Here is a 27,118-nt window from a genome sequence, read left to right on the forward strand (position 1 = left end):
GCCTCACCGGGGGGGCCGTCGATCGGCCGCGGCGGACGAATGGAAAGGTGCTTATGTATCGCAATTCTCTGTGCTCAAGTGCCTCTGCGCTGTTGTACCGATCGTTTCGGTGTATATCGGCGAATAATTCGCATAGTTGGCCGGTTCGATCGATGTGTACATATTACGTCGATGCAATCAGTCGCGAAAGCATCGCGAAAGTTCAGATAGAGAGAGAGAGAGAGAGGCGAGCGAGCGAGCGAGCGATCGGCCGCGTAGTATAATGCACATCTACAGCTGCCCATACATACGACAAATGTTGCGGCGACGTATACTCGCGGAGGGTAGCTATGTGAATATTTATAGTAGTATGAGAATATTTATATAGAAGCTCGGGTGCACTCGTCTCGTTTCGCTCGCTCGTCTGTATAAGCGTGTCGCAAAAGATTTTCATGAAATATTTCTCAAGCCGATGCCTGCCTGGCACTGCCTGCACTGCATCACGATCACACGTACGTGTCGGCGGCGGCCGCAGCTCATTACATTCACCTCTCGGTGCAGTCGAACTGCCACGGTAAATATAATACGCAAGAGCCCACGAGAATGGGGCAACTTGCGCCACTACGCGCTTACATATTGTAGCGCGGATCTAGGGGAGCCGAATCGTTGTTGTTTGGCCGATCTCTCCTCGCCGCGGAGTATACGCGGTGAATTACTCGCTGCCAATATCATCTGCCGCGATCGACGCTACTCGTAGCGTCTGGGCCGTGAGGATTTTCACCCGAGATCGTATCTGCCTCGGTGTGTATACTTTTGTAGCACCGACAACAACAACGAGAGAACACGTAACAGCCGAAAAAAGTGCGAACCTTGCGAAATAGCCAGTACAGCGGGCGCTCGCTCGACCGGAAAGCTCTTATAGCTCGGCTGGTAATGCTTCCTTGCGTGCGCGGGGGAGGTGGAGCTCCCCGATATTGTACCATAAAACCAAAGCTACGAGACAAGTTTTCCTCGAGCCGGTCCTGCACGCACCGAAAGCCGCCGCGCATATCTAACTGGATATAACTAGAAAACGAACGCGCTTGTGCGCTATTTTGGCCCGGCTGAGCTAATAACTCCCGTGCCTGCCGCCGGCGATTTATGACTGCGATCGACGCCCCGACACATTGTCTGCGTGTAATAAGTGACGCGAGCTCGCCCGAACAACGCGTCCATTTGACGACTATATCATTACGTACTCGGCCCTCGCACAAATGCCGAGAGAATGTTTCGACACGTTTTTTGGCCTTTTGTTGCAATCGACCTGGCTGCTTTATGCATCAAAAGTTCTTTTTTTTCTCGACTAGCTTCGCACTGAGCTAATTGTCGTGTATTCGAATTACAATAGCCGAAAATGTCACGAGTAGGCAACCATCATAAGCGTTGACGTTATATTCGAGAAATGACGTGTTATTGCACCCATTCTGCATTCTGTTAACTGAGGCTCGCGTATTGGATAATTTTTTTGCCAATATGTTGAAATGCTAAGTATAAGACTTTTGCTGCATTCTCTGGGCGTGTGTACAGGCATATATTATTATCGTTTATTTATTCAAGAATATAATTGCGGCTGCATAATGTATGCAATTCGCAAGCAAAGAAAATCGATGGAGCTCTCGATGAGCGCGCGTCGATGAACGATTAGACCCAAGTGCCATGTAACAACGACTCGTCGTTCGCACTGAGTCCCGGCAGCTCTCGAGTTTTTTTTTATCTTACTATATTATACTTGTCGACTGCTCAATAAAAGCTCCTTTAGGTGTAAATGCATCAGTTATTAGGGCGACTTTAATATATATGAGCTATTTTTCCGGCTGTATCGTTGAATGCTCCGACTGTACGAGAGAGTAATCGATTCAAGGGTAGTGCAAATACTCGAATTTTTAATATTTTATTCTCGTTAAAAGTTTTTGTATAGTGCAGAAAAACGCTAATCGTGTACGTATTTGGAAAAAGTTATTATACTATTTTGTCAGCGTTTTTCTTAAAGTTTCATCGATTTTAACGATAAACGATCGAATTTTCAATTTTTTTCGATGATAAAACTAATACTCTCGTTCAATTCTACCGTTTTATTTGTTTAGAAAAATAAACTTTATCATAAGTTCGTTTGCAAGCGACTATTTGACGATTATGGGTGATTTTTAGTGAATATGGCTTGCAAATTGCACCGCATTTTTTAATAGAAATGCAAGTCCTGTTCCATATATAATAAGATATTTTTTGATAGAAAAAAAATGTAAGACACGGCATATATTTGGTAGAAAGCTAATGCTAATGACTAATGGTATGGTAGCCTTACTAATAACTGAAATAATATTTACTTCGTAGTCTGAAGTTTATAATAAAAAATATATACGTCGTAAATATAAAATTACTAAAAGCATGATTCTAGACTTTGACTTCGATCAGCGCATTATATCTTCAACTAGCCTCGTACATTCGTAACAAGCGATCGACATTTTTTGCAATAAATCATATTCCCCACACTACTCGTCGTCACTTGCGCGTGTTTTACAACAGATGATGAATATCGATATCGCGAGCTAAATGCTAAGCTCTTGGGACTCGCGCGCAAGTTGTCTGTCGATGCAATGCAGCGGTGCGTTAAATCCAACAGCTCACTCGAGCATTCCGGCATATATAAGTAAAGAGAGTATTAGAGAGAAACAATAGGAGCTCGGGCGAGGGAATTGAAATTCCTCACCTTCGAACGAGCTGCTGCAGCTCGTCAACGAAAAATGCCATCCCGTGACTCGTTCGCTCGCAAGTATGTAAGTATACTGTGCACGGGCGCAAAAAATCGAGCGCGAGACATAATAGCGAGCGGCGCTAATTGCCAAGTTCTCTAGGATGTTTGTGTACTCCTCGAGCTCTCGTCACTGTACGTCGCGGGAGCTATATAAGGCAGCCGAGCTTGTAAGTACTTATAACGATTCGCGCGGCTGAAATCTTCGATATCGATCCGCGTTTTGTCGCGTACGACGCGAGGGGGAGATCCCTTTAGGCCGATCTAGTCCGTTGACGTATCGAGCTTTATGCTCGGGTATCACGAGCAGCAGCTGTTTGTGCACAACTAATCGCTTGAGAGCATCGCGATTTCTCCCGTTTCCGAGGATGGCTTTGCACTCTATCCGCGCGGCTTATAAACGTAATAGCTTATGCACGATCTCAGCACAGTCAACAGCTTGCGTGCATACATCGATATACGTGGCTGTGCATTTTGCCTCATGCTTGAGATCGTCTTTCGTCCGATGATCTGCGCAGCTCACGAGCTACCCATGTATACGTGCCGATAATTGCGATGACCAGAAGCCGCTAATTGGCTCCAGCTCCATAGCGACGAAAATACGGCACATTCGGATCGCGACTCGTCGAGGCCGTGGAGGATCCGCTGCCGCGAAAAGAGGCGCTAACAGTATATTACGGAGTCGTGCTCCGATTTCGCGGGCCTCGCGTATATGTATACGTAACGTACCCCCGCGCGCGCGCGAGTTGCACGACTCGACGACGACGACGACGAGACCTTTTTGGTATTCCATAGTCGACTGTTGCTGCTGCTGTTGCCGAGGACTCTGTTGCGAGGAGCTCACACCGCTATAAGCGTACGGGATTTTCGACGGTATTGTAGCTCAATTTTTTCTTTTTATGCCTTCTTTAAAAGCCCTGGATCCTACTTATTTGTAACGGTAAAGCGACGAAACGGCGCAGGAAGCTGAAGTACCGCATATTATATGCAATGCGGCCCGATGCATTTATCTCGATCAAATATATAATACACATGCGTGCGGTGTCGCTGTCGAACAATTTTAGTTCGCGACGTCTCTTTTTGGGGCCTCGCAAATTCGAGTTCTTGGAATTTATTTGTACACGCGTCGAGCCTTGCCACTTACTAGCAATGGATATGTTCTTTATACAGGTCGCAAAGTGTCTGCTTGCACGTGTTTTTCTTCCTAAAACTTCTTTTGACACTCGATATTGATCTTTCAATCGTTGCAGACGCGTGCTGCGGTATACGTTTTACATACGCATGTGCACGTTTTGTAATCGAAATTAAATACGCGTAATTATTTTTGTGCTTTTTTTCGTCACACGCTGTCACAAGAAATAATGTCAATGTCAAATGTATAAACTTTTACGTACCATATAGAGCAACTAGCAGCCATCTCCTCTCCCGCATATTGGCTCTTCTGAAAGTTGAAAATAATAAAATTGCAATCATTATTATTCAATGGCGCATGATGTTTGCGTAATTCTATACATGTATATTAATGCGGTGTTGATAGCTGGGTTAAAAAGGCGGACTGGTATAATAAACAGCTCGAAAAGCCAAAAGTAGCTTCGTATAATTTGACGAGTTTTTAACCGCGATCATGAATTACATGCTTGCACAATCGGTCCCCGCGACGACGATCGATTAACGTAAATTTCGTTAATCTCGTCGGCGTATTAGCGATGTTTTCGTGCCGCGAACGTTCAACTGCTCGCGGACAATCGCGATGACAGCCGAGCGACTCGCGTGCACAGCGCTTATACCGCGCGAGAGCTGCACTAGTGCGCGATATCAATGTCAAATATCGCGGAGCAAACAGAATGCACGGCTTTTGCGAGGGGGGCCCACTCGAGCGCAGCGAGCTGGCGGCTTTTTCACCGCACCGGCACGATTACTTTCACGTGTCGATCGCGTATGCGCGGATAATTTTCGATTTCGAGGAGCTTTTGATCGATATACGTATTCGCTGAAGTGACTCGCGGCTCGCGACGACGTTGCCAAGCACGAGCTACGTACATACGCCGCTTAAATACGATTTCTCCCGGGCGCGCGCGCGGAAAAAGTTTTGTATACGCCGCCGAGGCGCGAATAGCGATTACCACTTCCCGCGGATAATACACATACAAAGTCGCTCGCGGTCGAGCCAGAGAATTACGCTTCTTACGTGGATCTCTATATACGCGGCTGTACGCGCCGAGCATACGTATATAGCTATATGTGGATGTGTGTACGCACCGACTGCGTAATCTCGGACGGATGGGCTCTCTTCGATCGACGCGTAGTCAGCTGAGAGCTTGAGAGACGACGACCGACGCCTTTCGCAACGTCGTTTTCAATGTGCCTCTCTCTCTCTCTGGATTTTTGCAGCGCGAACAAAATGGTACGTCGTGAGCCCGACGTACGAAGCGCGAGGATTGATATATAATAAGTTGAATCGTCGTGTCGTGTGTGTGTGTGTGTGTGCAGCATAAGGCAAAATTAGGTCAGATCGACGCCATTTTCTCATTGTACATAGAATTCAATAGAAAGGTAATAACAGGCCTGTGATGTATCGCACATGCTAGACAATCACTGCCGATTACGCCTAGCGCGCGAGCGAGGAGAGAGAAAAAGAGAGAGAGAGAGAGAGACCATCAGCGATTAGCTTTTTCTCGGGCGCGAGCTCGCTCGCTCGCAAGGCCGTACCCGTTAATTAGTATTGTTTTCTCGTGGAAAGAGCGCCGTGGCGAGTGCGCGCGTATATTTCTATTATTATTTGCAGTGAAGAACTACGTGTATATCTGCTCTCGTGGGCAACGAGAGGAAGAAAAAAAAATGAAACGAGCAGACGGAAAAAAGTGTCCACTGGCTTTGGACAGCCAACGAAGCTTTTGTCTTTTTTCGTCGATCATTTGCATTTCAGTTTGCGCACTACGTAGAGCTTGAAAATGTCGCGTTGGCGCGTAGCACTGCGAGACTCGAAACGAGGATCCGGAGTCGGGTCGCGCGAGCAGCAAATTAGCCGCCGATCTCTCGAGCCCCGGCTGCAATTTGCCTATACAGTACGACACATAATAATAATCGGCGCAGGCTGAAGTCTAGCTCTCGAGTTTGGCCGGGCGTATGTATGTACGCGGATAAAGGCGCAGCTCTTTCGATCGGTACGGCAGGCTGTATATAAAAGATAGTCGAGCACTTTCTCCGCCGTCGTATCCGTCGCATTTGCACGCTCGAGTGCTGTCACCGGTGCCGCGGCCAGGTAGACCTGCACCATATACCATATCGTACGTGTGTGTGTGTGTGTGTGTGTGTGTGTGTGTGTCTGTGTGCGCCCGCACCGCCTGCCTGCCTGACTGCAACGCAGTTATATAAAGTACGCGCTCGCGACCTCTCGTCTCACGTAATCTTTCGACTCGACGTTAACGGCGCTTTTTCGTACGTACTGCACGTACGTACTACGTATAACGTAGGCGCAAGCGATTCTCTCTGCCGCAAAAAGCCGATCGCGACCTGCGTGGAGCTTATATAGGGCTGCGAATATCGCGATCGGTCTGCGCCGAAACGACTGCGTCGAGAGAGAGAAGAGAGGAAATTTACATCTCTTCGTGTGTGCTCGAGTCGACGTAAGTTACGTCTCTGCAGCGAGCAACGATGCAATCGCGAGCGCGTACTTATGTACTCGCGCGGCTTTTTCACGCGCGCGAGCGATCGGCTTTTTCGACGAGACTACTTTGCTATTTCAATACCGAAGTAGCAGTGGCTGTCGAGCTATGAATCAAACGCAGCGGAATAAGGACGATCCGCCGTCGATTCTGCCGCGCGATCGTGTTCGCGAGCTCGAGCGATTCCCGTAACGCGCCGCACACGAGCTGCTCTGATATAACACGGCGCGCGTATACGCTTACTTCGTAGTAGCATCTAGTTTGCGCACCGAATCCTATCCTATCGATTACCGATCGACCATTAGCTCGTGTGGATTTCGGCAGAAGATCAAAACGCTTTATATTAGGAACTTTAGGCAATTCGCAACGATCTTGTATACGAATATAACAATTTCTCGCCGCGTGTAATTGACTGGTTTTTCAGTGCGCGCGTTCATTTTTTTTTAATTTAAAAATTTTTGCTTTCTAAACTCCTCATCGTGAGTTCGATATGAACCCATGTATAACGCACCATGCACACCCACTTTTGTGCGCATTATATATATTATATATACGCACATATATACCTACTACGATAATAAAAATATACATACGTATAGTAATTTCCATTCTGTATAGTTCTCACTTTCGCGCAATGACTTAATTACTTCCGTTTTATCCTCGATTCGCTGAATAAAGTTATGTTTATTAGATCCTACATCATACCTATTTATTTGCTCCGCGCGCCCAGTGAAAGTGAGCGCGATATTGAGATTAAAAAGTCATTCTCCATTCAAGAATTGTGTGCCGATGTGTGTGTTTTTCGCCCAGACGATCGCATCTTGTGTTGCTCTATCTACCGCAGTGCGCTCGACACAGAGTTACGATTTAATCTTTTATACAAAAATTATTTATTCTGGAAAATGTACCACGAAGATCGGAGATGATGTCATGTAACATTTTTTCTTGCGACTGTTACATATTGCAGTTAATGTAGTTGTAGTGCACTCGAAGGACACAAAGCTATTTAATTCAACGACACGTATAATGAACGTTGGAGTTTGTTCGGTAATATGCCACTGCTCTCGCGAATGTAGTTTTCGAAGAAAAGAAAACGCTGCCGCGAGGAAGTCGGTTGGTATTATATGCGGCGCATTTTCACCTCTTATAAGCGCGCGTCGGTGGAAGAAGCTCATCATCATTGGCAGGATAGGAGCTAAAGCGAGAGAGAGAAAAGTTTTGCGGCGGATCGCCGCGTGAAAATATGGAGTATTCCGCGCTCTGATTCGCGAGCTGCTGCTGCGCTCCGAGGCGCGCACGGATGTAAAGCGCCGGTGAAAAGTCTCGACGGCGAGGGCCCGTGGCACTTATTTAACGAGCTTTTTCTCTCGTCACCCAGACAAAAGTGCTGTGCCTCGATCCGCGTAATACCGAGGACTTGGCTAAATGCTGCTGCTGCTGCTGAGGTATGCTGATACTTTCGCGACGACGTCTTGTGCTCTCGAGTCCTCGAACGTATATCGCCGAGTGCTCTACACACGCACAGACACATACATTGTGGACGTATTTATGAAATTATAAACTCGGGAAAAACGATATACTTGCTCTCTCGGTCTGTGAGTGTGTGTGTGTGTGTCTACTCGAGCGCAAGCCTCGATACGTCGATTGTGTAAGAGCGCGAGAAGTGAAAGCATGATTAGCTGCCTCGGCGATCGCGCGCTGCGCTGCCCCGTGCCGCGCGCGTGTATCGTAATACACAGCAGCAACAGCAGCACATAAAATGATAGATTCGGCGGCGAAAACACGCATATGGCCGAAAATCTCGACCGAATAGTCGACTTCAAAGAAGCGCGAAATTTTATGTCTCTATTGCCGCTCGGAACGATAACGCCAACTTCAAATATGTACACTCGTCGCATTAGCGAGTCTATTTAAACGGTGCAAATAGTAATGTAGCTGCTACAGAGAGTAAGGGTAACGAAAGTTATACATTTGCATACATGTTAATCGTGCCGCGAGCGCAGCTATTTCTCCGACTTTAACTCGTTGAAAATTTTATCCTCCATCGAGAGCTAAATTTCTGCTCAGCAGCATGCGTGGCGTACGTATTTTCAATACGAAAATTGCTCAACGTCAAAATTACAATCAACAGATGCAACTCGATATTTATTGGTCTAAAAAAAAAAGAAGTAATTTTACACATTTAGAGCGACGATCCGGAATGCCGACTATGCGCATAATGACACGCACGCTCCATAGAGCTTACATAAAAATTAGTCACAATTATGAGCATCGATAAGAGCCTGTACGACGCATGTGTGACGTCGCGCTATTGCAGCACTGCGCCTGCTCGGAGCATACCGTAACGCGTACTTGTAATTCGCAAGCACCAGAGGTCACAGGAAGTCACAGCTTCGGTGTCACATACCGAATGCACAACACGTGCGCCGCGCGGATCGCTCGGTGCCGTATAGTAAGGGAGCGCGGCGGGTTGTCTATTGTTCCGATCGTGTATATGTACGCACGCAGCTACTGCGGCTCCGCTCCTCGAACTTGGTCGATTTTTTGTACACGATATAACCAAGCCGCGAGTGGATCTTCGGTCTACTTTCATGCTGGCTGCGTCGATGTTCGCTTGTCTCGTTTCTTTTGTACCTTGCTGTTCTTAACAAAAACAGTGCAAATTTTTTCATACTTTGGTATAGTTTTCTCGTTATGGGCTCGGCTCGGCTACTTTGTATCAAAGTCAATTTAACGAATTGGATTTTTTTCTCACACAGACAATATTTTCCACACATCGTAAAGATTTATTGCAACGACTATCTTTATAAGTACACCACATCGTTGATTATTAAAAGCCGAACGGCGAACGTTCGTTAATTCTGTATCCTTATCTTTGCTGCCTGTAGCAGTCAACGGTTGTAAAAAAATATTTGCTCCCGTGACTAGAATGAAAAATCATAACAATTCTATTTTGACATTGGCTTGTTTTGTGTGCTTTTTTAATCTATATAGTTGCGGGAATGTATTCAAAGTAATATATTGGCACAGTTTTGAAATCAAGTGTAAAACTCAACGTAGCGTGTGGAACAGCGCGGGTTCATACATCAATTTTGCTTTATTATTACACTTTCGATTTTCATATATAAGTGAGATTATAAGAGAATGTATAGTACACAGCGAATAAGTGCAACGTGTCTTTTTTCTTTTTTTGACCGAATAAGAAAATTCCTATCGTCGTCCATGGGCGCTGACTAGACCATTGAAATTATGCGCACAATAGCGTACGGCATGAGAACACAATAACAAATAGTGGCTCGTATGGAGGGCCGGGCGTATATTGCACAAAGCTCTCAAACTCTTCGCACATACATGCATACATATTTAAGTACGGTGCGAGCTGCGAGTCGAATAGAGAAAAAGAGAGAGAGAGACGACGACGAAAAAAGACCCGGCGAAGATAAATGGGCCTCGGCATTAGGTATTCAGCATTCACAGCTATTTGCGCGTATGCATAGAGAACTCGTTTATATACACAATATAGAAGGCACGCAATATCAAATTGGCGCTCGTGAAAAGTCGACAATCGGCATTCAGCGAACCGAGCGACTGCACAACTCGAGAGACACGCTCGGAAACGATTGACAATCGTGACTATACATAAACTAGCCGACACAGTGAAATAATTAATCAAATTCTAGTTTAAATTTTCAGCAGATTTAAGCTCTCTTTTATGTGGGTAAGAACGTCGCTAACGCGTTCAAGACCGTACCGATCGTGATGAAATCAGCGAGCAAAAGATCGAAATTTTTGCAACACAATTATAGCATAACTCGAAGTATATCTCGGAAGGGTCGTAGATCAATGGAGGAGATTTTCGTAGTATTTCGCGCCCCGAGGCCCATGCAACGAAATCCCAAGCACGAGAATAAAAGCCACTAGCATTAAAACCGAGATAACGGCACGGATTATAATGCCACCGAGCGTCAAGCGAGAGCAGCTTGGAAAAGAAAAAGGACCTGCAGCAGTAGCGGCGGCGCACGTGACGGCTTCGCCTTACACATTATGTGTATTGCAGGTATTACATTTGCGCGGCAGCGCAGGTTCAAAAGGATATACGCGTCCAGGTGAAGGCGTGGTTGTCTCTCTTACACACAGCGTATAACGCGTACAACACTCGATAGCCTTCAACGTTATACGCGTAGCGATCGCTCGGACTGTTGCTCAAGAACAAAGTGTATACAAGCTGCAATGCTGCCGCGAGAATATAATATATAACGATCGCGTGGCCTATACCTTCGGCGCGTGGTATATCGAGCGCGGCTTTCATTTCCTTGTCTCCTTTTTAAACAGTCCGCGCGGCGGCAATTAATTTATCGCGCGAGCGCGCGCCGTATTTTCGACCGAGGAAAAGTCGAGCTGTGCGCGCGATCTCGCGCTGCAATAACAACGGCTTCGCGCACAGCTGATATATAAATCGAGAGCCGACTTATCGCCCAGGAGACGAAGATGGTTCCCGAGCGTGCAGTCGAGCGCGCCGCTGCAAGCTGGGCCCAGAGGAACACTTGGACGAAGCTCTCTCTCTTTTTTCCTTTTTTTCGTACAATTTATGAATTTGGTCGTCGCGGTGTTACGTGAACGTGCGCGGGAGAGATAGCCAACGCGATCGCGAGGTTTACGACCGCGAGACTTTTTGCCATGTGGTCTGGATGCGCTTTAGTCGTTTTAAGCAAAAATGCATTACGTATATAATTCTTTTTATCGTTGAGCAATGTTGTAATTATTACGAGGCTCGCGCGCGCGCGCCTCTACCGCCGCCGCCAACATTCCGTATATAAATACTCGACGGGGTATTAAAATATTTCTGTAAAAGACAACGCGCATTAGCTCGGCAAGCATGGCCGTTGTTTAAGTTCTCGTTGTTGCGACAGCAAGAGATTCTCGAATAACGAGTGCACAAAGGAGCAGAATGACCATGTAAAAGCGTCGCGATTGGCCTAGGATTATAATTGGCGATGCCGAACGATCGATGCTCCCACAGGGTCGATTTTAAATTTGAATCTCGATTGGCGAGTCGGTGCAGGGCGCGCGAAACTAGATGCGTGCGGAGTTCCGCTGAGCTCGACGATCGGTCCAAGGCATATGTTGTGGGCTGCAAAGTCGCTTGGAGCACTCGTACGCGTTGAGCGAGCCGCTGCACTGTACAACGTTTTTGAAAGTAAATTTCCGAAACGATCGGCGTATAGGATAACGAGCTGCGACACACACATACACACACACACACACACACACACAGGCCATTATACGCTCACATTGTCATTGCGATATAGGCGAGAGCTGCAGCGGTGTCGCGCGCTGCTGCGTGTATACCGACTGAGTTTCGGTCAGCACAAATGAGCGTATAAGCGTATGATATACTCGGCACACTGGCAGTGCTGCAGTGCAACGCTGTGTGCATGTGTTGTTGGCGCGTTGTTGGTACGCGTCGAGGCTCGCGAGCGAGAGATTGGCTTTGGCGCTGCGCTAGAAAGTCTCTCTGATTGTACTTGCGTATATACCTGCAATGCCGCGGCGATACTTATATACTTACACGCGGGCTCGCACTCTCGCGAACGTCGCTCGACGCGATCGTATTATACATATAGCACGCGTACGAGCACGCCACATGCAACATAACATTCATTTTTTTTATACCAAACTCCATTTGGCTTATGCAGTACAATTTTCGTACGGTACACGTTTTGTTGCACGCGTATGGACGCATTGGTAATACCTCTCCTGCTGTACCATACGATTGTATGCATGACGTTCGCGAAGGACCTTTTTTCTCTTCGATCAACGCGATTGTTTTTATAGCAACAATCGGTGGTCATTGACTTTAATTTCGGACAAACTATCGAGGCAACTGTTGCTTCGAGCATTTTTTCAAATGAAACTCAATGTTTTCGTTTTTCAATTTGCCTAGTTTTTAAATTCTCGACCGTCGAATATAATCACGCAAGAAACACGTTTTTCTTCTGATACCTCGAAAAATCGGCATGAATCGAAAACGTTTTACAAAATACGTGTCAGTGTTATGATTCTAGAGTATACATACGATACATATGCTGGCAAGCCATTTAAATAGCCGACTAGACTGCTTTTACTTTTCATTTTGCACTTGCCGAGCGAGCAGGCGAACCATATTAATGTTCGTAATGCGCGACATAAGGCGCCTTAATGAATTTCTAAAGGCGAAGTCAACGTATGAGAAAGTGATCAAAAATCCAATACTTGTGTATATGAATAACCAACTTTTATTTTGGTCGCAGTTACTTCGGGCTTTTGGGGCCTCTACAAAAATATATGTGTAACAAATGTTTGTACTGTAACGTAGAAAAATATTGTCATATATCGATTCGTCCTTTTGATGACATACAAATACATTTTTTAATGAATGAAAGTAATACATAAACTTAATTTAACTTACGCGTGTAAATGTGCGTGAAGGGAACAATAAAGTGAGCTTAAAGTAGCTTGCCGTTGAGCGGAAACAAAAAATTATCGATACAATCTAACGTTGAATGATATGCTTTACATGATGCTTTTACAAGTTTGTGTTTCCTCATAGAATTACGTATTTTAAAAATTAACTCGGTGTAAAAAATGAAATTCAACATTTAATTAAATAAGATGTCAAACAAATTAACTTAAATAAGATCACGATTTTGATCTTAATCGTACAGTATAAAAAGTCACAGTAAAACGTTCATGTGTAGCTTAGTAAAAAGTGCTGTATAGTAATTTATACTTCGTTGTTGATCATTCGTTAATAATTATTTTATATACTTTAATTTAAAAATAATCAAGTATGAATATTTACTTGATGCAGCACAAAATTTTATTATTAAAAAACTATTATATTTTAATAACGATTCTTGATGAAATTAAAAGTTCAATGTTGGCTGATTTGTTATAATTATAATGAATTATAATATTTCCAAATTAAAATTTAATTTTTTGGAGCACACTCAAGGCCAATTAATTGCTTCATCATAAATTTAAAATAGCACTCAATATAACTAATAGTTTAGTTTTAAAGTTAAGCCTAAAAAATTTAAATAGGCTAAAAATTTTTGAGATTTCAACGTTTTAACAAAAAAAAAGAAAAAAAATTAACGGTAAAATGAGGGATAGATTAGGAACATTTTTCTTCACTCGCTATTACTCGCCAGGCACACAAAGAAGGATCTTATGAGGACAATTTGAAACACTGATCGAGGAATTTGCCCATCGAGTGATACAAATGAGTGCGGCTTCGAGCGATGTCGTGGGTCTCGTCGGTGTAAGTCTGCTGCTGGAACAGAATGTCCTGCTCCTCGAGCAACTTGGCGAGGAAGAGCGACTGCTGATAGTGCACGTTGTCGTCGAGGGTGCCGTGAATCAGGTAATAGTCCTTGTTGCGTATGTTGGCCACCTTGTTCAGCAGCAGGCTACGATTGTAGCCGAGCAGATTGTCGTCGCTGTTGGGCAGGCCCATGAATCGCTCGGTGTAGATGGAGTCGTAGAGGGTCCAGTCGGTGACGGGCGCCACCGAGATGCCGCACTTGAAGGTGCCGCGCAGATCCATGGCCAGCGCCATGCCCGTGGCGTAGCCGCCGTAGCTCCAGCCCCAGATGCCGGTGCGCTGGCTGTCGATGTAGGCGAAATTGTTCTGCAGGTAGGCGGTGACGTTGAGCTGGTCCTCGATCTCCACCGTGCCGAGGCTGCGATAGACGGCGAACATCATGCGGTTGCCCTTCAAACCGGTGCCGCGGCCGTCGATCGACGCGTAGATGATGCTCTTGTTCGTCACCAGGTACGTGCCCCAGTCGATGTTGAATTTGTCGGTGACCTCGTTGGTATCGGGCCCGCCGTACACGTAGACCAGCATGGGGTACTTGGTCCTGCCCGAGAGATCGGCGTTAGGCGGCAGCAGCATCTTCACGCGAGCCTCGAAGCCACCGGGCACGGGCACTCGCAGCTTCTTCTGGATGGGCAGCGACTTTTTGCCTATTCGTTTCGCGATGGCGCGGTTGCTCTCCCAGGTGACGATTCTCTTGGAGTCGCGGTCGTGAATGGTGACCTCGGGCACTCCCGGCCCGGCACAAGTCAGGGCGTAGTACGAGCTGTCCTGGGAGAACTCGGCCGAATTGTAGGTGCAGTCGCGGCGACTCTCGAGATCGTCGTCGTCGTCGTTGCCGCCGCTCGTGATATTGCAGCTGAGGCAACGAGGCACGGCGTTGAGTCCCTCGGCGCTCGACACCCGGTACAGATGCTTCTGAGCCGGATCCTTCTCGGTGTTGGCCAGGTAGTAGACTTGATTGTTGGCCTCGTCCCAGGAGACGATCTCGAGCACGACGAACAGGCCCGACGTGAGGGCGGTGGTCTTGGGAGCCGGACTCGTCGCTTCGGACACGAGGGTCACGTGTCGCCAGTAGTCGTTGTCGTTTTGCTTCTGCGGCAGGATCAGCAGGAAGGACTTGCCGTCTTTGCTGAACAGAGGCGGAATGAACTGCTCGACCCAGCCGTGCTTCTCTCTGTACTCGAGGGCTGTGGAGCAATTGTGATTGGCGACGCTGCACATGCGGAAGTAGGCCTGATTCTGGACTCGATTCATCCAGGTGACCGAGACCAGGTCCTCCGTGGGGAAGGCCACAGTGGCCAGAATGGCCTCCTGATTGGCTAGCGGCGCCGGGGGCTTGATCTCGACGAGTTCTACGTTGCTGCCTTTGGCCACAGCCTCCAGGTCCACGTGGAACAGCTTGACCGTGGGATTACGCACGCCGCTCTTGGGATAGTGCACGGGAATGACCGAGGGATACTGATTCCTCGGGCCCGGCAGGCCGTAGTAGGGTATGCTCATGATGGGCGTGAAGGTGTCGTCGAAGTAGCCGAAAGCCAACTTGTTGCCCGAGGGCGAGAACCACATGGCCTTGTTGGAGGCGAAGATCTCCTCCTCGTAGACCCAGTCGGGCACGCCGTTGTAGACGCGGCCGAATTCGCCCGTGTGCGTGATCTGATAGTCCTTGTCGATCTCGGCCTCGGGCCTGTAGTAGATGTTGCTCTGGTAGACGTAGACGAGGCCGTTGCCCTCGGGGGCCCACAGAGCCAGCTGCAGGGCTCCCAGGCCGTTGCTGCGCAGCAGCGTCTCCTCCCGCGTCTCCAAATTGACGATCTTGTACTGGGCCAGGTAGGTGTGACGGAAGAGCCTCTGATAGTTGAAGGCCAGCAGCAGGTACTTGCGATCGGCCGAGAACTGCTGGTCGAAGCTGGCCATGTTGGCGGTCCTGCTGATGTTGAAGACGCTGCGCGATCGCCTCGCCTGCACGTCGAAGATGACGATGTCGCCGTTGTCGTCCTCGTAGAGTATCTCGCGGCCGCTGAGCCAGGTGCCGTTGAAGCTGCGCGCGTTGAACGAGCCGTTGAGCCACTCGCGGAGCGTCACGCCGGGATAGGCCAGCGCCGGCTGATCGCTCTTCAGGGCGTCCACGTCGCTGGCCTTGTGGTTGCCCAGTAGGGGCACGGCCGCGCCGGTCACCACGAGCACCAGCACGAACAACAGTATCATGCCGATGATCCAATTGCGCCGCGAAGCCGTGTAATTCCGTGTCGTCATGTCACTTATATCGAACACAGAGTCCTTCATTCTACGATAACGCGCGGCCTTTTAAAGCTGCTGCTACTGCTGCTGCGGCTGCTGCGCAGCTGATCGTAGACTCGCACAACAACACAACACGCAGACAGCTGCTGCCAGTCTCGGATCGCGAGGCTCGCACTCTCGCCACTACGGACGGTACGACACTAAGCCGCGTAGTCGCGAGCGCGACTATGGCTTATCGAGCGTGTAGTGCCGCGCGCCCGCCGTGTAGTCTCTTAGAGAAACCTCTCGCTGCTCGTGCGTCGCTGCAGGCCCACAGGTAGAGAGAGAGAGAGAGTGAGAGAGAAAGAGAGATAGAGAGAGAGTGTTAATTTTTTTTTATCTTGCTTCTCTATATAGCTGATTACAGGCTGTGTGTGTGCGTGGTGCGCCTCGGCCTGGCTCTGGCCTGCCTCTCTTAGGTACACAGCGCCGCACGAGACTGAAAGAGGAAAATTAAAACGATTGGGTGCCAGGAGCAAAGTCAGATATAGACAGAGAATAGCTAGCTTCGCATACACATTATAATACTCAAATAGCACTCGTATTCACACACATGCTCATGCCACACACGTTCGGAGCATCGTAACGTTCTTTATTTTTATTATTTTTTTTCTATATGTGAAAACAAACAGTAGTCGTATTAAAACTTTAATGGCGCATGGAAAAGTACGATTATCGGTGCGTAAGTGATTATAAATTATTAGAAACGAGAGTGTATATACGGCGCAGAGTTTCGAAACAACTATATACATATGCAGCAAACATTGCGCAGAATTATTGAACGATTTGTGCTTATACGAATGTGAATTATTACGCGCGACCGTGATGACTTTACGACGCTCTCGGTGGCATGTGATTCGAGTTTGACGTTAAAGAGAAGTATTATTTAAGTCTCTATTAGAATTACAAGCTTTGTTTTGAATGTGTCAATTACACCGGTGTTACACCTATCGTACAATGACAGTGGTCTTCACATTGAACTGATAAGTACGGATCGGATTCGAGTCCACTTTTTTAGCACATTTTCCAGCACTCTGTGCGATCGATAATTAGAATTCAGATCAGCGCGAGTTTGAATGAATTAATATTCAAAGGACAGCGTAGCGCAAAAAATAAATGCCACGCTCGAGAGCTAGGAATTTTAATCGCTCGATGAATCACTTCCAGAACGAATTATACTTTTATTATAGCAAATTGATGCAGTTTAAAATGTAAGAAAATTAATTGCCTTCGTGCTTTACATGCAAGCGTAAAAAAGTTGCTGCGAAATGGGAACGAAATAAGTTAAATCATATAAGAAGTACTAAGCAAAGTCTTTTGTCGACGGTGTATATTATCACGGCGGATGCGACCTGGCACGATAAGGATACGCGTCTATACACGAAGGCTCCGAAAAGTCGGATATACGCCCAAACGAGTGCCGAGAAAAGAGTTTGAGGTACACACGAGGTGCGAGCGTAATTCGAGATAAACGTAAGGCACACAACACAACGAGAGAAGCAGACTCAACTGAGAAATATAGAAGAAGCTAGCTAAGAATAAAGCCGTACCTTACACAATAATCTCCATCCTGCCGAGATGGATCGGCGCGGGCAAATGCGGCGCTACTAGCTAGCTAGTGCTGGCGAAGAGACTCTGCAGCAGATCGGCGCATTGCCGCCGACAGCCGAACGGCTTTTCGGGTCAAGGTGCTGGCGGCGCGGCACTGCTTATTTGTACTTGCAGGCAGCGGCTCGCAGTCGCTCAAGCAGGACGTTTACCAGATATATACCTATATTTTCTTTGTCTTGCACTTTGCAGTAGTAGAAGAAGAAGCAGAAGAAAAAGAAGAAAAGCGTCGAGTTGTGCGCGAGGCTAGCGAGCGCAGGGCCGGAAACGCAGTGGTAGTCGCGTCGAGAAGTTATAGCTGCAGCTTTCGGGTAAAAGCGAGCGGCGCGAACACATCCGCGAGAGACAATTCGACATCCGCGACGTCGATCGAGCTCCGAAAATCTCTCGCACAGGCCGCTGCACAGTCCCACGCGCTGCAGCAGCTGCAACTGAAGGACACCTCCGCGGCTACTATCGATGCTGCAGCAGGAGAACTCCTGGGTCAGCCAGTCGCGCTGGGCTGCGGCGCAGGTACTTTCGAGCGGCGGCACTGATATATCGTGACTGCGGCGTGGCTGGTCGCTGCTCGCAGCTCGGCTCTGCAGTACTACCGACATGTCGGCTGTAGCACCTTTTACGTAATGGACTTTCGCATGTTGTTGGAATAATACCACCTACTTATGTGTGTGTGCGACTCTTCGTCGTATTATATATTGTGCGTAAAACGTTACACGTTACACACACACATACACATGGTACGACTCGTATGTCAAGGTATATATTATAATATGAGCATTGAATCCTTCCCTTCTCTTGTTGTACAGTTTTTCCCATATGGCGATCCTCGTTTACGCACGTTTATACATTACGTGCGTATTATTATGATACACACCTCGACATAAGCTCACGCGCGCGCCTCTACCCACGCGCACAGCACACACGGACACACACGCACACTCTTCCAATATATTATGATAGCTTACTCGTGTGCATATAAATCAGTGTCGGTACTTTTGTACGTATGTGTGTGCCGTGTGTGAGTGTGAGCGCACGAGCCGATCGCTACGCGCTAGATAACGAGTCAGACATCGAGGTCAATTTACTTGCAAGCTCTCCTATTTGAGCCGCTGCTGCTTTTTCTCTTTCTCTCTCTCGTTCCTTTGCTGCACATATATATATAGCCGTCAAGCGCGCGATTGCAGCCGCGATTTGAACCTTTGTGCGGTATAGTGCAGTTTCGTCGACGTTAAAAATAGCCAGCTCTTGCGCATTACGGGCCGCTCGCTGCTATTATAATGAGCACGTGTATGCGCGCGCGCGTCTCCAGCGCCAGTCCAGGCGCGAGCTTTTTCCGCGTACACGGGACATCGTATACGTAGATCCCGACTCCCGAGTAATCGCAAATATACAATTACAAACATGGACGAACGAGTTGTGTCGTCGTGTGCCGGAGAGCGCAGGAGCGAAAAATTTCTTTTCCAAGAACCGTATCGATGACTCGTGGACGAGAATCGATTATATTTAGTACAGCAGCAGAGAGATACGAAGAAAATGACGGGACAGGCGAAAATCGCTGACTGTAGCGCCGCTGGCTGCAGTGATTGAATCTATCAGAAAATCTTGCCGATGTGTGTATGTACGTGACAAGCGTCTGGCGCTGACGTGACTCGTAAAGCTCTAGACTGAAATTACATCTGCCAATAAACGTATTCAACGCGCCTGCAGGATGAACATAGTGTCACAATGAAATTTTCGACTCTGTCAAAAGGGGCAACGTCGAAGATTGAACTGTCGTAAAAATAAGGATATAAAGATGGTGTTTCAAACTTTTAAATAATTTTATACGCTAACTATAAATTAACCGGTCAACAAAAGTCGACTCGGTCGACATTGCAAAAACTTCCCTCTCTGCAGTGGCCTTTATACGGACATTGTGTCGAGATCGCTATCTGAGGCACCTCGGAAAATTCAGTCGCATCGAAGCGGTTTTTAATGCACATTTGCGGGATGAGAAAACCGGTATTCTCTCTCTCTCTCTCTCTTTTCTCTCTCTTATGGAGCAGGCGATATATTTCGTCGACAAAATTTAACCAAGCGTTAAGAAAATTCGCGCTCGTTTCTTCGCCTCTTATTAGTTTATTGTGTAAGTTGGCTGTGTACAGCGCATGCAGCAGACACAGCTAGCTCTATTATAAGGTAAAAGTGTCGGTGCGGTGGTTTTTATCCTTGGTACTCTTGGTATAACCGACTGACTCTTGCCATGCTATTTTTCCTCGTCACTGCTGAGATCTCCCTTTCGAGACAATTTATGCGAAATATAATTTTATGCATGGAGAAAACTTCTTGCGCTCAAAGTTTTAGCATGACTACTTCGACGTGTGTATGTGTGTGTGTGTGTGTATGTATCTCTTATAATGTATGTACAATGAATGATTGGCATTTTTACTTGCGCGCACACACACTATTCTTAATGTTTCGTTTTCTAAATACGTCTGTGGTGAGAGACATTTCACGCTCATTACACTCGCCTTCGCGTTATTATTTTTGTGAAAATCAAAGGTACGAGTTTGATTATTAATTTATCTGCATGACCTACATCAGTGCTTCGCCAATGATGCGAGGATTTTTTTTTCAAAAATGATTTTTGCAGAGAGCGCGTGGGAACATTTAGCATTACTACAGATATAAGTTAATCGTTAACTGCGAATTTGAAAATCATACTTTTCAAACAAATTACATCATACGCTAAACAGAAATTTTATAAAAATAGATTATGATTTGACAAAGCTGGTATTATGAAGAAGTAAATAATAATTTATGCAATTTTTTCGTGTAGATGCTATTGATTTTGCCACTACAACCGAAGTAAACTTTCATATTATTAGTTATTTTTTTTTTGTAAATTCTCAGAAAAATGTATCGATGCATAAATTTTGATCAAAATCTTATCCGAAAGTTGCAAATATTCATTAAAAAAAATGAACTATAAAGTTTGTCTACCCAAATGAGATTTTTCAAAGATTAGCATCGTGCGCTAATGATCACGCGACAATTGGGTAATTAGTTTCAAAAATTGAATAATTTAGCCGCGGCTACCGACACAAGAAGGTCGAGCCGGGAACATTGAAGTCTTGACGAAACAAGTTATTACAGTTGCTCGCTGAGTCAGTGTTGAGTGAAAAATTTGCCTGGAGCATTCGGCGCAAGGCTGCTGCCTCTTACCTGAGACGCGCGAGCATCTGTCAAAAGAAGCACTTGCTATTCTACTCGCGTACCAAATATTTAGTCGAAACCAATACAATAGCGTCGAGTGCATTGCTCTATTGCGTGTTTGTTAGGATTTCAAATTTCTAGGATCATAACTATCAGCTCTGCCATCTATACCCAACGTATTGCGACTCGAGAGTTCACTTGTCACGATACCCGATTGGAGCCTGCCTGTCCGTGGCTTTTGAATGACCTTAGTTATAAATGTATGTCCACGCACATATATTTTATATTCATAAATATTTATGAACGATTTTTTTTCGGCACTTGCATAGCCGCCAGTTTGGCAGCATCGGAATCCAAGAATACATTATAATGAAGCTTTAAAAATTCGCCTGACGTTCGTCTCAAGACCAATGCCATGTATCGAATACCTGTATGCTTTGTTATTTGCGACGAATCGATTTTACGAATCGGGGAATTTGCCACTTTCTTCATTTGTTGAACGAATGGACATTGAAAAACTGTTTCTAAAGTTATTTAAGTCCATGAGGTTTTTTCATTATCATATTTTCATGAATCTTCACGCCTCTGCGTCCATTTTTGCTCGTTTAAAAAAAAGAAAGAACCTAAGATGTATACTGATACCAGACATCGATGTAGTTGCGGTGAATTTAACTACAGAAACTATTGTCAATGATACGGACGAGAAAGTTTGACGCATATCATATACGAAATCGAAATCGTAGCTCGATACATTTTTACAATGAAATAAACTCTGGTTCAATAAACTCTGTATTAACAATGAATTTTAATGATAGACAAAGACACTACATGTCACTGAAGAAAGGCAATTTATATCATAACAATATTTTTTAACACTTCATTCATTATTGTAACGAATATAAGGTATTAAAAATTGTTGCTATGTACGAACTGTTGATAATTTTAATTTTAACGTGATGATTTAATTAGTTCCCCGTAAATCAGTAATACGCATGGTATTTTTTAGATATTTAATTCAACGGAATAAAAGAAATGTATCGAGATTAAAATTTTATTTCAAAATTTTCTGATTTAATTTTGTATTTTCGTCCAATTTAAAATTGGACGAGTATTTTATTTATAAAAGTCGAATCGGTGCAATGGAGAACGAAAAGTTTCATCATTGACATCTGAAAACTCGTTACCCTTTAAATAAAGCAATCGAAACCTTGAAGTCGTCGACACTAACGAACGCGCGACGAACACGACGATACTTTTGATAGCATCATTTTGCTTTTCGTCGTCCAAAGCAACGCAAACACGCCAAGTTGCGATATATTATATACATTTATCCGTTTAAATCCTACAGGCTGTAATATATATTTCTTTTTTTCGATTTTTTGCTCCGATCATATTCGAGCCCGATACTTTCATTTTCAACGGGAGCGCGAGCACAAGTTTGTATAACGTAGTAGTAGTAGCAGCAGCAGCGTGTTTCAACGAATGAAAAACGCAAAGTAACTGCTGCAGACTTAGCGCATTGATTAGAAGCGAGCGAGTTTTTCGTTAGAAAGCGCGATTTTTTCGCGTCGAATTGTCTGCGAGGAGAAAATATTGTGTATCGTTGTCGAGCACGGCAAAGAAACTATACGAGGATGCACAGACGCGAAAAAGTACCTGGCAAGCTGATCAAATAATAATAGCGACTCCGTGTTATAAAGCCAATACATATGTGTCTTGGGTGCACGAATGCACTTGGAAGGATAGTAGATGGTACGTTGAATCAAGGATGTGTCACTAACCTTTTCGTGTTAATCCCTCATGAAAAAGTGAGTCTAGGATGCTGCTCCGTGCACGGCTCTTGTCGTGAGCAGCGGTCAGCGAGACGCGTCTTTCTTTGCTGCGGAAATTTCCTTTTGTCCCAGGGTGCGAAGAGATATCACACTCGCGAATGAACACCGTGTGTGGATGTGTATTTATGCGCTGTGGCAAACTCGTGTACCTGCAAGGATATGCGTGTCTGTCCGTCTGTCTGTGTGTGTATGTGTGTGGTGCAAGTGTGAGTGAGTGAGTGAGTGAGCGCGAGCGTATGCGTAAGCGCGCAGTTACACCAAGAACGAGGGAGCGAACACCGATTGGCGAGTTGCACTGCACTCGGTTACTTTCGCGGGGAAAACTTTCAAGGCTGCTGCTACTGCTTCTGCTGCTGTCGCTGTCGCTGGTGCTGTTGCCGTTGCTGTTGCTGCTGCTGCTGGCGTCGTTGGCTGCGAGGAACGATATCCTCGCGCAAAAACACGTCTGCAGTTTCGAAAGAAGCACAACGGGGAGCAACGCGATCAGCTGAGTTTCGGGGCCTTGCGTCGCGGGCACGAAAAAAAAAAAGAGAGAGAGAGTATACTGTAGCGGATCGCTGCTTGCGAACTGCGGCTTGCTGCTGCTGCTGTAATTCACGTGTTCGTGCGGTGCGGCGCGTCTTAGTCCGGCTTCGAGACTGACGAGGCGAGCGCGAAAAACAAGAGACTCGAGTCGAGCTATAGAGGTAAAGGCGACTTATCCGCGGCCCACGGCAGCAGCGAAGCTTTCTACGAGTCGAAAGGGGCCCCTCCGCGAGCGGCTACGCCAGGAGGGGGACCCCAAGTGTGGGCCCATGCTGTACACGCGCTCCTGTATACGCGCTGCACGCGGAGCTTCGATAACAGGTGACTCTCGGCTGTTCGGCTTAAATTTGCCTCGCGTAAACACGGAGAGACGTTTCGCGGACGGGCCAGCGAAAGGCCCACCTGACTCTCTGCTGCTATAGGCGAAACGATTTAGCAGTTCGTTGCAGAAATTGCAGCGTTGACCTTATGCGATTCGCAGCTTTAAACAGTTTAACGCGAGCTTTGAGAAAAGGCTACTTATTCCAAGAGATAATTAAAATGACTTAATGAAAGGATTAATAGTGTCGACATTTCGGGCGTGATTGAGAAAGCCTTTAAAAATAACATGACGATTCAGACAAGAGATATTAATCCTTAGAAAATCCATCGCCTGGAGCAATATATCTGGAGATGGCGCAGTCTGAGATTTTTGAACCATGATAACGTCAGTCATTTCGACCAAGCTATGAGTCTAAATTTTATAAAGATTTTATTTTTAAATGTTTTTTTTTACGTGGATTCATATTGACAAAATAAATTAGTAAAGTTCCCGAATTTTTTGTCCCATTTGTAAAAACCCGCTTAGCTATAAATAAGAAGAGTTTTTGAGCGAGAAAAGGTTAATTTAATTTGAAGCCAATGTCATACAAATTTTCAACAAGCTGAAATATGTAGGTTTGGTATATATTTTGGTTCAATTCGCAGAAAATGATTTTTACTTAGCGGCGTTACTCGCCAGTATGAAATTTCGCAATTACTCCATTTTTCTCTCGATATTAATTAAAGATAAGAGTTTAGAAACAGGGTTAAGCTTAAAAAATTTTAGCCCTATACAATTATGCTTAAATAAAATATTTTTTTTTTCATCAAACCGATAATGCGTAATGTAAAAATAACATGTGTCAAATACCGATCTTATACTAGTGCTATGCGTGAAAGTAGACAGTTTTTCGATGGTCGATTTAATTAAATGATTTCATGGGCTAGGTTACTTTCACATCAGTTAGCACTTGTTTCCAAATTGTTTTGATAAATTCAACTTGTTTCAATTTTAGTAATATTTTTCATTGAAGAATAGAAACCCATATTTTTGGATATACTTTTATAAGTATATAGAATTTAGAAAATCTAGCATATTTTACTCATTACGATTTTTTCTTTTATTAACAAAAATTCAATTTATAAATGTTAAGACAATCAAGAATAAATCATTTTTCAAACATTTATATAACTTTAAAATCATCTTCAATTTAAATTACAGAAAACGTGTATGAGTATTTTAATTCCTTATTAATGCTAAAACCTTTATAATAAGAATTTTACCTATTATACAGGGGGTTTTCGAATAAAACAATTATGTATGAAGAAATCATTTTCTTTATATAAAGATTATCCTTTAAATTTTCAAAACTCACGACGAGCAAGCAATAATTTTTGCTTCCGGAATAAGCTCAATCACGCGTCGTAAAAAATGTCTTCAAATTTAATTTAATATTTTCGTTGTGCATTTCGAAAAATCTATTTATCGAACATCCCACAGAACTATATCTTTGGGGCTTTGGGCTCTTTGGAGTTGCTACCTAAAAGTGCCACAACATCAACAACAACAATAACAACAACTGAAGCTATGTACCGGATTAGAAAAATATTAGCTTTACGTATTAAAACCCTTTTTTCAAAATGTTCAATTTTGGCTCAATCGAACCTGATAGTCACTATCTAATAAATTTTTATTTTACAATTTTTTCATCTTGAAAATGTATGAAACTTCGGCTTGAAGTTTGATTACATTGAAAATTTGTTTATTGTCTCATTAAAAAATCTTCATTTTGTTTTTAAATATAAATTTATATTTTTCCTTTTTTATATTCAAGGTCGAAGTCCCGAAAACATTCTCGTTCTTACACATAATTATTGACGGCACAAAACGCTACGTTTTTTATTTTTTACTTGATGATTCTCGTTTTTCAAGTCTTCAAAAGTTTTATCGGCATTGCTTTTAGGATGATGTTTTAACGCAAATTTTATTCGATTGCCTACGTTTTGCAAATATTTCTTCTTCATATAATAATAATTTATATATATAATAATACTAGTATCAATAAATTGATTTATAATTTATAAAAAGCATTTTTATTATGACTTTTTGAGTTCTTTGTGAGTTCTTGAAAAATTTCCAGTAAAAATTGTATAGGACTTTTTCTTAAGTCACTCGGGACTGAGTCAAAACTATTTGAACTGTACAGAAATTCAAAGAATAAAAAAAATATTTCCAATGGCAAACACTAAACCATTTAATCATTTTAATACTTCACAAACATAATTTATGCAAATCATAATTTTTGTTTATTTATCAAAGCAACCGTAGATATTTTACCATTAATTAAAACTCCTATGACTAATTGAATTTAATTTTTAAGATCACATTTGTAATAACGTTATGCACTGTTCGGTGTGGGTTTTTATACTTCTTTTTTGTATAAATGTTTCTCTGCATATACAGCGCTTGTGTGTAAGATAATTTTGCGTCAGTATGAGTGAAATTTTTATTCCAATTTTGGTGTATATTTAATTATAATTAACATCGATATCGTCATCGATGTTATCGATGACGGTATCATTTTTGAGTACAGAGATGTTAAATTGGAATCAAAACCTTCATTGAAAACCACTGTAAAATCAGGAAATCAAACAAATGACTTGAATGAAAAAAGGCTGATAATTTTAATAAGAAAAGGATTCGATTACGATAATAACTGTCGATTTTGGGAAAAGTCTCAATTGCAGCTTGACGAATCTCAGAAGGTGAAAATATTCGAAAAAAGAACTCGAAAAAGTGTATAAGGTATCAAAAAAATAATCAGGGGAGAATCTAACTTATAAAAAAGAGATGGACCTAAAAGTGAAGCCAATCTATTCGGCCTCTGATTGGTCGACTGACTTTTGACTCGAGTCGAAACGTAATAAAGTGACATCTACGGTCAAAATAGCAACTTTTTCGAAACTGACTGAAAGATGTACGCGCGCGAAGCGCGCCTGAAAGTCACTATAACCTCAAAAAACGAGTGAAAAAATTAACACGCGCGGAGCGCGTTTGAAACATACTAGTCGAATTTAAAAAGGAATATCAAAAGGGCGTTAGATGACTCGAATGTGAAGTTTGCAACAAGTAATTTGCAAACAGAAAAAACCTAAATCATCACATGAATTTAGTACATGATCAGAATAAACCCTTCGAATGTGATATATATCACTAGTTATATAGCCAAATGAATTACCTCAAAAAACACATAAATGCAGTACATGATGGAAACAAACCCTTCGAATGTGACAAATGTCACAAATCCTATGGTGACAAGAGTGACCTCAAACGTCACGTCAATACAGTACATCTTCGGAGCAAACCTTTTGAATGTGAGATTTGTCGAAAATCATTTCGACCAAAAGGTCACCTTAAAATTCACATAAATACAGTAAATAATCAAAGCAACTCTTTTGATTGTGATATTTGTCATAAATTCTTTGGACAAAAACAAACGCTTGCAATGCACACAAGTATAGTAAATATTGGGAGCAAACCCTTTGAATGTGAAATTTTTCACCAATCATTTTCAGACATGTGTAA

At 44.2% G+C, this 27,118-nt stretch overlaps 3 protein-coding genes across 3 annotated transcripts in view; 1 reads left to right on the forward strand and 2 right to left on the reverse strand.

Annotated features, from left to right (window-relative positions):
* The window catches only part of LOC106650984 (zinc finger CCCH domain-containing protein 13-like), a 35,579-nt gene extending 12,609 nt beyond the window's left edge, over positions 1-22,970 (reverse strand). Inside the window, exons 1-2 of the mRNA XM_023461735.1 lie at positions 22,657-22,970; positions 4,162-4,208 (exon numbers count right to left, since the gene is read on the reverse strand). Coding sequence (XP_023317503.1) covers positions 4,162-4,198 — 37 coding nt within the window. The 5' untranslated portion in view covers positions 4,199-4,208; positions 22,657-22,970. The remainder of the gene's footprint in view (positions 1-4,161; positions 4,209-22,656) is intronic.
* LOC106650997 overlaps positions 1-27,118 on the forward strand; it is a 55,741-nt gene that overhangs the window by 13,840 nt on the left and 14,783 nt on the right. The gene's annotated exons all lie outside the window — the stretch shown is intronic.
* LOC106651073 (venom dipeptidyl peptidase 4) lies at positions 12,690-18,171 on the reverse strand. The gene is made up of 2 exons (XM_014369412.2): positions 17,623-18,171; positions 12,690-16,511 (listed from the first exon to the last, which is right to left on the reverse strand). Exon 2 carries the CDS (start codon positions 16,076-16,078, stop codon positions 13,643-13,645), a length of 2,436 nt encoding a protein of 811 aa, XP_014224898.1. The 5' UTR covers positions 16,079-16,511; positions 17,623-18,171; the 3' UTR covers positions 12,690-13,642.

This window comes from Trichogramma pretiosum, unplaced genomic scaffold (assembly GCF_000599845.2).
Source record: "Trichogramma pretiosum strain Unisexual culture from Peru unplaced genomic scaffold, Tpre_2.0 scaffold65, whole genome shotgun sequence".
Lineage (NCBI taxonomy): Eukaryota > Metazoa > Arthropoda > Insecta > Hymenoptera > Trichogrammatidae > Trichogramma > Trichogramma pretiosum.

Coding starts and splice junctions, on each gene's coding strand:
- LOC106651073 (XM_014369412.2), bottom strand. CDS start 16,078: ATGAAGGACTCTGTGTTCGATATAAGTGACATGACGACACGGAATTAC.